The following is a 12701-nucleotide window of genomic DNA, read 5'->3' as shown; positions in this document are numbered from 1 at the left end:
AAATTTGTATACTTCTCTTACAATCCCTTTTTTTTTTCTTTCAAAATCAATGTACTTTTCAAGATGATAAATATGACACTCTTCAAAAAGTGTAGTCATTTTTCATATCATAAAAAAAAATTATTGACTTAAAAAAGTGTGATTTTGAATAATTATATAAAAATGATAATTTTTAGGGATTCGTCGAAAAGATTCCAAAGGTTTCTCCTAAGATGAAATATTACCTAGAAGGTTTGCAGCTATGTTTGTATTATAATAAGCCCTATATTTTGTTTTTAAGGATTAAAACATCCGAATGGGGATGGATTGTTATGAAGTAAGAGTAGAGCATTATCTTAATAATACTTGTTGTCACATTAACACAAGTATAAAAGGTGTAAGAGACTATTGTACGTAATACCATTGATCAATAATGTAAAGTCTCTTTTACATTCTTTAGCTTTTTGCACAGCTTTCATAGCTGTCATTTCTTTCTCTCACCTCTTCTCGCCTTCGTCTATCCTTCTCTAGTATTTTTTCTCTCCTCTCAGCAATTCTCTCTCTCCTTTGCACTCCCTTTCTCTCTCTTTTCTCTATTATCTAGCAAATTCTAGTCCAAAATCTAAACCATAGAGTCGACCATTTATTGCAAGGTAGTCTCTTGTGATGAGCATGACAATGATACAAGGCTCAATAGAGAGAGAATTAGATCGACCTAGTTTGTGAATTTGAGGCATTTTTGGAAAATATTATAGAAATATAAAAGGTGGTTTTCTTCGATAATAAGCCTAGGGGGAAGTTGAAGGCTGATAGGGCACCTTATTAAATGGTACCTTGATCAAAATGGGGGAAAAATTTGCCAGAGCTTCTTCTTGGTTGTGAAAGAAGCTTAAAGCCCACTCCTTCTTCCTCTTCTTCCCATTATTGACCTTAGGGACTCACACTGTTCTGTCGATTGAAGCGCGCGCACAGAGAGAGAGAGAGAGAGAGAGAGAGTGTGTGTGTGTGTGTGTGATGGCTCCCGAGCCCGAGGACGAGCTGAACGAGAAAAACCCTCCGCCCCTCGACGAGGACGACATCGCCCTGCTCAAAACATATGTGCGCATGTTTCTCTCCTTCTCTCTGCCGTTTCGCAGGCGTGGTTTCCTTCTTCTCCTTTCTCGCATCTTGTGACTTCTGTGCTTCTGCACGCAGGGCCTGGGACCGTATGCCACGCCTATCAAGAAGGTGGAGAAAGAAATCAAGGAGATGGCCAAAAAGGTGAACGATCTGTGCGGTGAGTGGCTATCCTTTTTGGCATCCCATAGTTAGGGCAAAATCTGGACTCAAACCTTGCAAATGTAACGTCCTAGCTGGTTAAACTCGCATTTTTACTCGGTTTTTTCGGACAGGTTGTCAGTTCAAGCCCGTAATTCTGTGTGATCGAGGACATTGGAAATTTAGTACCCTAGCTTGTAAACTGTGTTAAACCAACAAGACGAAGATTGAGGCAAACTGTGTTAAATATACAAGCTGAAGATGCAAACAAAACTGTGCTAAACTAACAAAGCTGAGGACGCAAACTCTTAGGTCCATACTACAGATGGAATAGTTGGCCATCGAAAATGTACACAAGTTACATGCACAGAACCTAAAGGATACAATTTGAAAAACTTGGTTACTATGTGCCAGATGGTAGCAGGCCAACTTTGAGAAAGTATTTTCTGTACAATGATTGTAAGGGTCTCGTTGGGAGATTTAGCACGCTAAATAGACTGGCTGGGCATATTTTTGTCTGCATTATTTATTTGGGCCTCAATCACTGCACCATTTGTTTGTTAGATGTCCAATATTTTAGATGACCCTTGTGTGTGTAGTGGATCTTGGATTTGAGTGGAGTGCTATATACATAGCTGCAACATTGATTCATGTTGTATGCTATCAAATATCAATTTATAACATTATAGAAAGTATTGTGTTGTTTCTAGAAGATTTGAGTCATTTGAGATTGGTCACTTGGGTCAGGTTGGATCAATTTGGAGATGGATAGGTTGAAACCGATATTGGTCCTTGGGGGTTGAAAGTGGCAGTTGGACGAAACCTGGTGGTCATTTGATTAAGATGGCCAAGTTGGATGGTTCCCTCATAAAAGCTTTATGTGTTTAGGGCTCTAGCAAGAAAGAGTTAAGCCAGGGTCAATTTTGGAAAGTTTATCAGCATATAGCTTCTTTGTAGCGAGTAGAAACTTTATCCAAGTAAACATTAGTTACATAATAATATCCAATTCGTCTCCCTTCAAGTTTTGTATGAGATTTTGTCTTGAAAGATGTACCTACCTTTTGCTTGCACCTACTCTCAAGTAGGTCCCATCATCTGTGGATATTAAACATTTTGATTGTCTTCTCTGTTTAGAAAAGGTTAATATAAGGATTCTTCTATGTCTTATTGTAGCTAGCACTTGGTGGTGTTTTCACAGCACTTTTTGACCAGAATTCCTGATGTGAAGTCATTTTTAAATGCATGCTAGGCATAAGTCTGAACTTTCATTTCTTTCATACTTGTCAGTAATAAAAGTAGACTTGAATGTTGACTCAGTGAAGATGCATTGATTTAGCACTTTTCATGTGTTGATGGCAGCATTTTCAGAGTGATGGCTAGTATGACTTTTACACAAACTGTGTTTTTTATACTTGTGGCTGGTGTTCTGTTTTGAGCAATTTGAGGTTGGGTGACATTAAGAGAGGCTGGGCAAACCATTCTGCTAGATGCATTGGATTTTCCACTGTTTACAGACGCCAGAATTTTACCTATGTAGCGGGAATGCAAAAGTTTATTCTTGCAGCAAATGCAAGTGGCAGCTCCCCTGACTCCTGTGTTTCCTGACAGACACTTGTCTGGCACTTGCTGCCTTTCTGCAGGCCCTAGACAGTTTCATTTGTGATGTTCACTTTATGCCTATCTCAGTCTTGTCTGTAACCCTGCACACGTTGCTGGACAGCCTCAAAGCAGGTCAGCACTATTGTGTTTCTGCCCCGGGCAGCAGCGCATCACTTTCTGGATTGACTCTCAAATGTCTCCCACCTGCTTTTTCCTCTAAGCCTATGATTTCTTCTTATTATTTTACTGTAGATTCAGTCTTAACCTTGGAGTTTCAGTCCTCTCATTATGCACATCTTCTATTTGCACCCTGGTGCTTGACATGCTTTGTTAGCTTGAATTTTACCTCGTAGAATAAGAGTTTTGGGTTGACTTCTTTCTATATCAAGCTTTCAACGCTTGCAGAGAAAAAAAACCCAGCCATTAGGTTTTTTTGTTAGGAGCTGGGGACCTCTTACAAATGATGTGTCTAGCTTAGTAGGGCTAGTCCAATAAGATGACTATATATCTTTTCTCTTTGGGAATTGATTCTTTTCTTGTTCGCCCCTTTTTGCTTATGTCATAAATCATTTTCATTAGCATTGGATGGGAGTGTAGGATTCTAGGTGGATTCTTCCTTATCCTCTTTCATACTCCTTCCTCCTACCATAATTCTAGGCTATCTTGGTGTTTCTTCAGGGTTCTTTGCCCTCTTTCATGCTCATTCCTCCTACCACTATTCTAAGGTAACTTGGTGTTTCTTTAGGGTTCTTTGCCTTGTTAGTTGGCATTCTCGCTCCTCTATGTTCAACAGTGAACATATCGGCTTGCCTTTGGCTTCCACAGGGTGATGTGTATATTATTTGTTATTTCATATATTCTAATGGTTTGTGTTAAGCCTTTACAATTCTGTGATGCACATTTGTGCATATGTGAGATGGATTGTTCGTTATTCATAATAAGAAAGTTGTTTTCATTGTAGCTTTCTCTAGTAGAGTTCTTTTTGTAGGATTATGGCCCATTGTGGTTATCTACATTGTTAACCTTGAGTCATGACTAGATCTTTAGATAACACTTCTAGAGGCATTCACAGCTATGTATATATTGCTAGTGGATGTTAGTGTAACATTTGCCATACAAGATCATTAAATGAATGTAATAAGTTTTTAAAGTTTCACCTTTATGTATGTAGCATTGCCATAGTGTCAGATCGTGAACCTAGGTATGAAGGGACCTGAAAAGCAAATAAGACCCCTTGTTTGATGTCTTATACAATATTGGACAAAACTATGGAGGTGACTCATTCAACATTTGGCTTTGGTGTCTTATAGAAGTCTTATTAGAAGGTTTTTAATAATATTATCCTCAAGAGAAGAGGAAGTTCATGTGGACTTCCAAATAGTGGTGATTTGAGATTCACCCCTTGACTCTAGATAAACTTGAGGCTTGTAAGAAGGTAGGACAATGCTAGATGTTTGGCTAGAAGTGTCACATGAAGGAGGTTGGCCCTGATGCCTCATTGTGGAATCAAGAGGAGAAGGCTATCATTTAGGCCATAGTTGGTGAGACTTTTGTTCTAGCTATCCTGCCCCTTTCAAAGTCTCCTTTGACTAACTCCAACCTATTGCGCTATTCTACTTTATTGGTCTAAAGTGTTTGTCAAAAGTTAAGGTGTTGCGGTACCATTGTTACTACTAGTAAGGTCAATGGTGAGATCATCCTCTTGTAGATGTGATTCTTAGTATGCTGTAGTTATTTGATCATTGTGAGTTATATTGTTATGACAAGAGATAATACAATACAATTTGTTAACCAAAATGCTAGGCCTGAAATCGATGCATGGGGTTTCTATGGCACTTATAGCACTTGATAGCACATCTTTATGAATATATTCTAGGTTTTGCACGGAGGAAACAAAGCGTGCACGACCAAGATTGAAACATAGGCTTAGATATGATAAATAAAACTTAAACCCTAAATGCAATATGCAAAACACACAACTCAAAACTCAAACACAGAGACAAACGCAGAGAGAAGAAACTTTGAAGTGAATGAATGTTGTAAATGAATGTAAGAGTGTGTAGAATACCCAAGGGTAGAGCAATGATGCGTTGGAGAATAACGTCCATTAGAGACAAATCCCAATTGTTGTGACCACTAGTCGGAGTGTGGAAGACAAGAAAACACTGAATGCTGATCACCAGGGAATCAGAAGACATAGATGACAGCATGGATGATGCTTGTGCAAAGGGTAGTAACAAAAAGCTGTAAATGCAACAATAGAGTTGCTGCGTGGAGGAGGAAGACCACAACGAGTTGTCACTTGCAAAGGGGAGGGCCAAATGTAAGCTCCAAAAGGTCACTTGGAGGAGTGGAGGGCTGCCACCTGACGCGTGGGATTGTAGAGTTTGAATGCAAGCAGCAGGAGGGTTTGGCGATGACGGGGATATTGAACGTGTTGAGAAATAAGTGTGTGAACTCTCCTTATACTGGAGAGGATAAGGGTAGCTAGGTGTAAATGAACTGGAAGATAGGGGAGCAAGGGAAAACCCTAACCCTAACATCTCCAGAGGCTATATAAACTGCCTAAAGGTCACTCTCATAGTTGACGAGAGTGTACTAGCTATACTTTTGAACAACTTACTAAGCAAGATCTTCTTGTACTTGAGCTCTCTCTCTCCCTCTTTTGCACACTCTCTCATGCTTCCAACTTTGATTTTCCACATGGTATCAGAGCCATTTTTGATCCTTTAGCTTCCCTCAGCTTCCTTACATCATTAAGTGCACATGAGCTTTCAACTTTTACCTCTTGCCTCTTGACCACCATAGCCACAGCTTGACCCACCTCTGTTGGAAGACTTGGGGAGAACAAAGGAGAGCATTTTAGTTCCTGATTTCTTTTGGAGATATTCTCCTCAACTTGGGGCAATCCAATGTGGCACATCAAAGGCCGGGATTAGGCTACGTGGAGGGCAACATTGGAGCAACGCAGAAATTGGCGCAATTTTTATAGCGTGATGTTCCATAGCCTGGTGCTCGTTGACGACGACGCAATCTTGGGGGCTATCATGGGGCTTTATTAGCCCCTCCAGGGAGCCATCTCCCTCTGAGAGGGTTTGAAGAAATTCCTTCTTTGCTGGTTGCTGTGAGCAAAATCCTAACTATGGGTTTCTGGTAGCCATAGCCAATAAGCTTCAAGCTTCCTATTTTTTTCAATTTCTTCAATTTGTAATCATTAACAATGATTTTAACCACTGAAGCATATGCTTTGAAGTGTGTTCTTGGTCTGTGAGTAGCTCCAACACTTGGGGGACATCATAAGTTCACTGAGAAGCGTGACTTCAATATCGGTAATAAGTCAAGTGTCTCACTAAGCTCAACAAGGTAATACCTAAACATCTCAATCTTGAGATGAGTGCTTCTTGTCAGAAGTGGAGCAGCGGTGGAAGCATAAACATGTGCTGAAATAAACTGCTGAAACACAAGACAAAAAGAGAAAAGAAAAGAACACGATACAGATGAGAACTCAGATGTATGCACGGGAAATGGAATCCATATATCTGAACACGAGACAGTCGCATACAACAGTGAGTCACTGGCTGCGTGGGCACTGGCATTGGCTCCTCTCTCCACAGAGTCTGCAGATGGTGAAGATGAAGTGACTGACTGAGGAGGAGTCACTGAGTATAAATAGGCTGAAAAAGTGGGGAGCAATAATGCTGGTCGGACAGCATTAAAGCTGGCTGACTGGTGCATAAAATGCTCCACTGGCATAAAATGCCACACTAGAAAAATACCTAAAATACCTAATAAAAATGCCCAGCCCAGATCAAGCTCAGACTCACACATGAGCTGACAAATACTTTGCTAACACCCTCTCTCAGATCATGAGTGATCTAATACAATACAATAGTACAATGAAAAGGGATCAGAAACTATACAACATAGAATCACCAAGTACAACCATGGATACCCAAGCAGTGGGTGATCAAGCCACCACCAAGGTGCCTCGGAGAAAACCTGATGTCGATGTCGATCGTACCAAACACCTGAAAATAGAGAAGATCATAGCATGTCTCTGTGTCCATCACCAATGTCTCGCAGTAGCATACAAGCCCATCCTGTCAAAAATGCCTCTGAACATAGGTGACCATGGATTCCCCGCCTTTGGCCAGACCGCCAAAGTGTCCCCTCATGTGAGCTCCAGACGAAAGCCTCCCGCTCTCTGTCAGATAACCAGCTCAGCATGAACCTGGATGTCAATCCCAGCTCCAGGATTGGATTCCGCCAGACTGAAGTCGATGCGTCAGGGACGTCCCTCTCTGGAACTTGTGCACCTGTATAAAAGTATAGATGAGGCGCGGCTGCCCCATTTGAACACCCGCTCACACTCCCTCTCTGGCACAAGAGAGTCGTGAGGGATGACCTCATCACCACCACTAGAAAGCAGCCGAGGAAGGGGCCACCAAGCCCTTCCCGCAATACGAAGAAGAGGATCCCTTCCGCGCCTTGGACTTCACCTTGGTCAGAGGATCGGAGTCGGAGTCTGATGAAGGAGAGGACTCATCGGTAGAGTCAGCATCCAGCTTCGTCTTCTGCTCCTTCTTCCTGGAAGCCGCTAACTTCTTGCAGTCCTTCCGCAAATGTCCCTTCTTGCCACAGTGGTAACACTGGGCCTTCGACTTCTTCCCGTCACCCCTCTCTGAAGCTACATAAGCCTCACCTCCATAATGTGCCAGAAGCCGCCCCTGTAATCTCAAGGATGTCGCATGGTTGTCCTCATCAAAATCTTCAGGAAGAAGAAAAGGACGGAGAGGTCGAGGAATAGCTCCACAGACGATGTACCATAACCACTTCTGCACTAACCAAGCTTTCATGACAGCACTCCATGTGAGATAATCAGGTCCATGTAACTTATCATCAGTGGAAGTGCACGGAGGAGCCATATGGAGAGGATAACAAGAGAAGTAGAGAAGAGATGGAATTGAGAGAGGAAACACAGCCAAAACACAAGCACAGACTGTAGAAAATGAGAGTTCACATGCAATATAACCCAAAATCTGATCAATAGAAGACAAAAGCTGCTGCAGAAAGTCAAAAAATCAGTTAAAAACTGCCAAAAACAGAGAAAACGGCCTGAAGGAACAGCCACCCAGCCACGAGAGATGCTGAATCAGCAAAACGCAGGTTGTAAACTGGAGAAAACAGGTAGTAAACTGTCGCCAGCAGTTGCAGATGAAAAACGCAGGCAGCAGAGGGTGCGTAGGCAGCAGAGGGTGCGGAGGTAGCAGGCGATGGCAAGACTGCAAAAAACGCAGGCTGAAAACAGCCCCAAAACAGGTCGCCTGGCTGCGACAGCAGTCGTCTGATCAGCAGGGGTACAAAACAGTCCTGAAATCAGCAAGAAAACACAGCAGAAACACAAATCCTGAAAACTGATACCATGTCAGAAGTGGAGCAGCGGTGGAAGCATAAACATGTGCTGAAATAAACTGCTGAAACACAAGACAAAAAGAGAAAAGAAAAGAACACGATACAGATGAGAACTCAGATGTATGCACGGGAAATGGAATCCATATATCTGAACATGAGACAGTCGCATACAACAGTGAGTCACTGGCTGCGTGGGCACTGGCACTGGCTCCTCTCTCCACAGAGTCTGCAGATGGTGAAGATGAAGTGACTGACTGAGGAGGAGCCACTGAGTATAAATAGGCTGAAAAAGTGGGGAGCAATAATGCTGGTCGGACAGCATTAAAGCTGGCCGACTGGTGCATAAAATGCTCCACTGGCATAAAATGCCACACTAGAAAAATACCTAAAATACCTAATAAAAATGCCCAGCCCAGATCAAGCTCAGACTCACACATGAGCTGACAAATACTCTGCTAACACTTCTAAGCAGTGAAAAGGCATTTAGTGACATTAGTACTATTGCCCTATGAATATTAATATGATTGAAATCTCCTCAAACTCTTCATCAAGTGTTGAGGTCATTAATTGACCTTGCTCAACCAAATGCTCGTATATTAAACGGCAAGGAGGGGAGGAGCCTGAAGTCCAGTCAGAGTTTACCTCATTGAAACCTAGAAAAACAATAACACTTAAATCAAGGGTTGTTCGAAGAACAAGATCACCAAAATCTTATCTTGAGATATTACATATGTATGATTTTCAACCTTTTTCATTTTTACAGCTTTAAAGTTGGTTATTATTTGTAGGGCTATTAATTTTGCTATTTGGTTCGTACTTGTCCACTTGTAAAGGACTAGACACTGCCATTGCCTAAGGCAATAGGTAAGACCTTCCTATAATGGCCATGGCCTATGTAGATGTAAGGCCTCAAATTTGCAAGTTCAATGGAAAAGATTTCCATCCTTGGCAAGTCTTGGTAAAATATAAAATGATGGAACGAGGCTATTGGCCCTTCATAAAAGGGACCAAAGTTATTAACCCATCCAATCCCCTTGATGTAGAAGATGATGAAAGAGCTTAGGCCATCATCATGCTTCATTCGGATGAATCTTTAATTCATTATATTGACCAACTCTCCACTGCCAAGGAGAAGTGGGATGAGCTTGAAAGGCTCTATGGCGCTACAGGGAAGAACTCCAAGATTTTTCTAAAGATTGAGTTTTTTAGCTTGGAGTATAAACAGGGAGAAGATCTAAGCAAGTTTATTTTACATATGAAGGGGCTCATGGAAGAGCTGGCCTCTGTTCAAGCACCAATTCATGATGAAGATGCCATTTGGAGTATAAACAGTGAGAAGATATAAGCAAGTTTATTTCACATATGAAGGGGCTCATGGCACAGCTGGCCTCCGTTCAAGCACCAATTCATGATGAAGATGCCGGCACAACTGGCCTCTGTTCAAGCACCAATTCATGATGAAGATGCCATTGCCATAGAAGGTCTTTCCAACCCTTGTTACTACCCTTACTAATATCCCGAACCCAACCTTGGCAAGTAACATCCAGTCATACCTGGATGAAGAGGAGGAACCATAACAAAGGTACTTCAGCATTTACTTCTCGTGGCAAGTGTTAGTCCATATAGCTTCTACAAAGTGCTCCTGTCATAAAAAAGGGTATACTGTAAGCAATTGTTGGAAGAAATATCTTGACAAAGTGAAGTGCAATAAATGCAAAAGGACTGGGCATATCACTAGTAAGTGTCCTAGTGTTCCAAAAGTATCTAAGGAATTGGAGGCCAACTTTGCCTCCCAATCCACGACGATCGACTCTTTTGAGTCTTGTAACACTCTTTACCTATAACCATCCTTTATAGCCTGATTTATAATGGCATCTCATTGTGGATTAAGGGGGGGCATCTTATCATACTTTATCCAATGCTACGTGGCATTGAGGGGGGTGTTGAGAAGTAAGCATGTGAACTCTCCTTATATTGGAGAGGATAAGGATAGCTAGGTGTAAATGAATTGGAGGACAGGGGAGCAAGGGGAAACCCTAAATCTAACTTCTCTAGAGGCTATATAAACTGCCTACAGGTCACTCTCATAGTTGAGGAGAGTGTATTAGTTGTACTTTTGAACAACTTACTAAGCAAGATTTTCTTCTTGTACTTGAGCTTTCTCTCTCCCTCTTGTGCACACTCTCTCATGCTTCCAACTCAGATTTTCCACAGAACGCAGCTAAGTTTGGGGCACCAGACAATGGTTGGCAACAATGGATGAAGACGGCAGGCATTGAGGAGTTGTGGAGGGTGTGGTAGTAGTCACGAAGGTTGGACCACCACATAGATGAAGGCTGATGGCTGAAAGTTGCACGAGAGGAGTGTGGCTGAATGGTGGGCAGCTTGTCTATTTATAGGTGTTGAAGGGTGCCCCAAAAAATTAGGGTTTTGGGGTTTCATTGAAACTCTCTTGAACCAAGCACCACTTTTGCGCTTTTCATTAATTAAGCGAGTTTTGGGGCTGTTTAAAGATGCTAATCAGCTGTAAAGCGTGCTTTATATCAACAAGCTTTTGTTTGCAACTCTCCTTCTTAAAAGAGATTTTACCTCTCGATATTTAACTAGCTTCTCACTTTTTAGATTCGAATTGTGTGGGGCCTTAAGCTATAGTTGCGATCAATATTATGCTTTCTAAGATAGACTTAACTTTGTTTTTAAGAGGGAGCTAGTATCGATATTATTGGCAAACCATGATTAAGATCGTATTCTTCACTTCCCCTTTGCAGCCTAGTGGGGAAGTTTCTTTAGTGATCTAGTTTTAAGTAGCGGCAGTCATAATCAAGCTTAGTAGCACTAGACACTTCCACTACTGCACAATAGTGACTAGCAGCAGCTCTCTGGGAGTTGTTCGATTGAGGATGGCAAACTAACTAGTTTACTGGTTTGAGATATATTTGTGTGTTTGTTTTGGGTTTCTTTACAAATTTCTTGGCTGATCTAGCCATGCAATATGCATTTCTAATTAGGTCAACTTGATTTATGGTGGGATCAGCCATTTTTATTATTTGTATGATTAAGATGGGCACTACATCTCTAAGATTTTGTCATATGACTTTGAATCTTCATTTCTTCATCAAGATTGATAGGTTTTAGCACATGGCTTGTCAAACCATTTCCCTTTCATTCTCTAAAAACAAAACCTCCCCACCTCCCCCCCCTCCCCCAAAAAAACCCCTCTGCCCCCACATAGGGCCCCATAGTTGCCAAGAAATTTATAAGGTTAGGAAACTCATTTCATACTTGGGTGCTTTGAAAACTTATGTATTTGTTTTAAATTTCCAAGAACGCCATACCCCAAACAATGTGTTTGAACTTTTGTAATCAACATTTGTCATGGATTCATTTGACACACTGACATGGACATTGAATTGATTGCAAGAAATTTTTTTGAGTTGTTGTCTATGATGCATGTACATATTAATGGCGGCTTCTATATTTAAAGCTAAAATTGCCATGGATAATAGACCATGATGCATGTACGATTTTATACTTATAAAGTCTCATAATAGTTTTCTTCAATCTTGAATGAAACTTTGTTTCAAATGTTTTAGGAAACTTGTATGAAACCTATGAACCCGGTTTTAGAAACCCTTGGCAACTATCCCGGGGCCCTTTATGCTCTTTTTCTATTCCCTTATGATTGTTTCCATTGCCACTCTTACGATTTTCTCTTATAGATGCTTCTGCCTTAAATAAGATGGTGGATTGCTAGTTACTTCATGCAATGCGAGTTTTGAATGCGAAGTGCCAATGCATATCTTTGGATTTTTATCACATGGCTTTTGCAAGCAACTTGTGTCAATGATGGATGTTCTTTCTATACTACTTGAACTTATAGGGAGTTATAAGGATTTTAAGAGCCGTAGTTTTTTGGTTGGCAAGCTGGATAAATAGACGAGGTTGTGTCTTTTAGGCTAGTGGAGAATGGCGATGAATGTGCTAGCCATGATTATTTTTTATGCACTGACAAATTTTGATATCAAAATCAATTGTTTTTTCTTCCCATTGGCACAATGCACTTGACCAAATACCATATGACCCTTTGAAAAACTGAATCCATATACACACGATTCAAATGGAGTGCATTGTCATCTTACTTCAAGAAATATGTTACTCTGGCATTTAGTTGGAAAATCTGTTAATCTTTAGACCATGATTTGTTTGATTCAATTCTATATACCATGATTTGTTTGATTTCAATTCTATATAAACCATTGTGATATGTTGCTACTGTCTTTTGTAAAAGTATATGGGTTGGGACTCACTGTACATGACTTGGCAGATGTTTTATACTGTATGTCTGCATCCTCTTAGTTCTTGTTGCTGGTCAAAATGTCATAGATGGGTATAACGGTGGTGGTGCAGATGCATAGTCACAAGTGTATACATGAATGCATTTGTTTATTTCCTGC

The 12701-nt window shown here is 41.0% G+C and overlaps 1 protein-coding gene across 1 annotated transcript in view; it reads left to right on the top strand.

The window, feature by feature from the left end:
* Nucleotides 1-847: 847 nt before the first annotated feature.
* RPT1A (regulatory particle triple-A 1A) overlaps nucleotides 848-12701 on the top strand; it is a 45991-nt gene continuing 34137 nt past the window's right edge. The window contains exons 1-2 of the mRNA XM_087692689.1: nucleotides 848-1077; nucleotides 1174-1255. Of these exons, the coding sequence (XP_087548815.1) occupies nucleotides 994-1077; nucleotides 1174-1255 (166 nt within the window). The 5' untranslated portion in view covers nucleotides 848-993. The remainder of the gene's footprint in view (nucleotides 1078-1173; nucleotides 1256-12701) is intronic.

The sequence above is a fragment of the Lygodium microphyllum genome, chromosome 14 (genome assembly GCF_053477565.2).
Source record: "Lygodium microphyllum isolate KBCC chromosome 14, Lygodium_microphyllum_v1.1.10, whole genome shotgun sequence".
Classification (NCBI taxonomy): Eukaryota; Viridiplantae; Streptophyta; class Polypodiopsida; order Schizaeales; family Lygodiaceae; genus Lygodium; species Lygodium microphyllum.
Note: the sequence above shows the minus strand (reverse complement) of the source record. Positions and strands in the feature narration are given on the sequence as shown.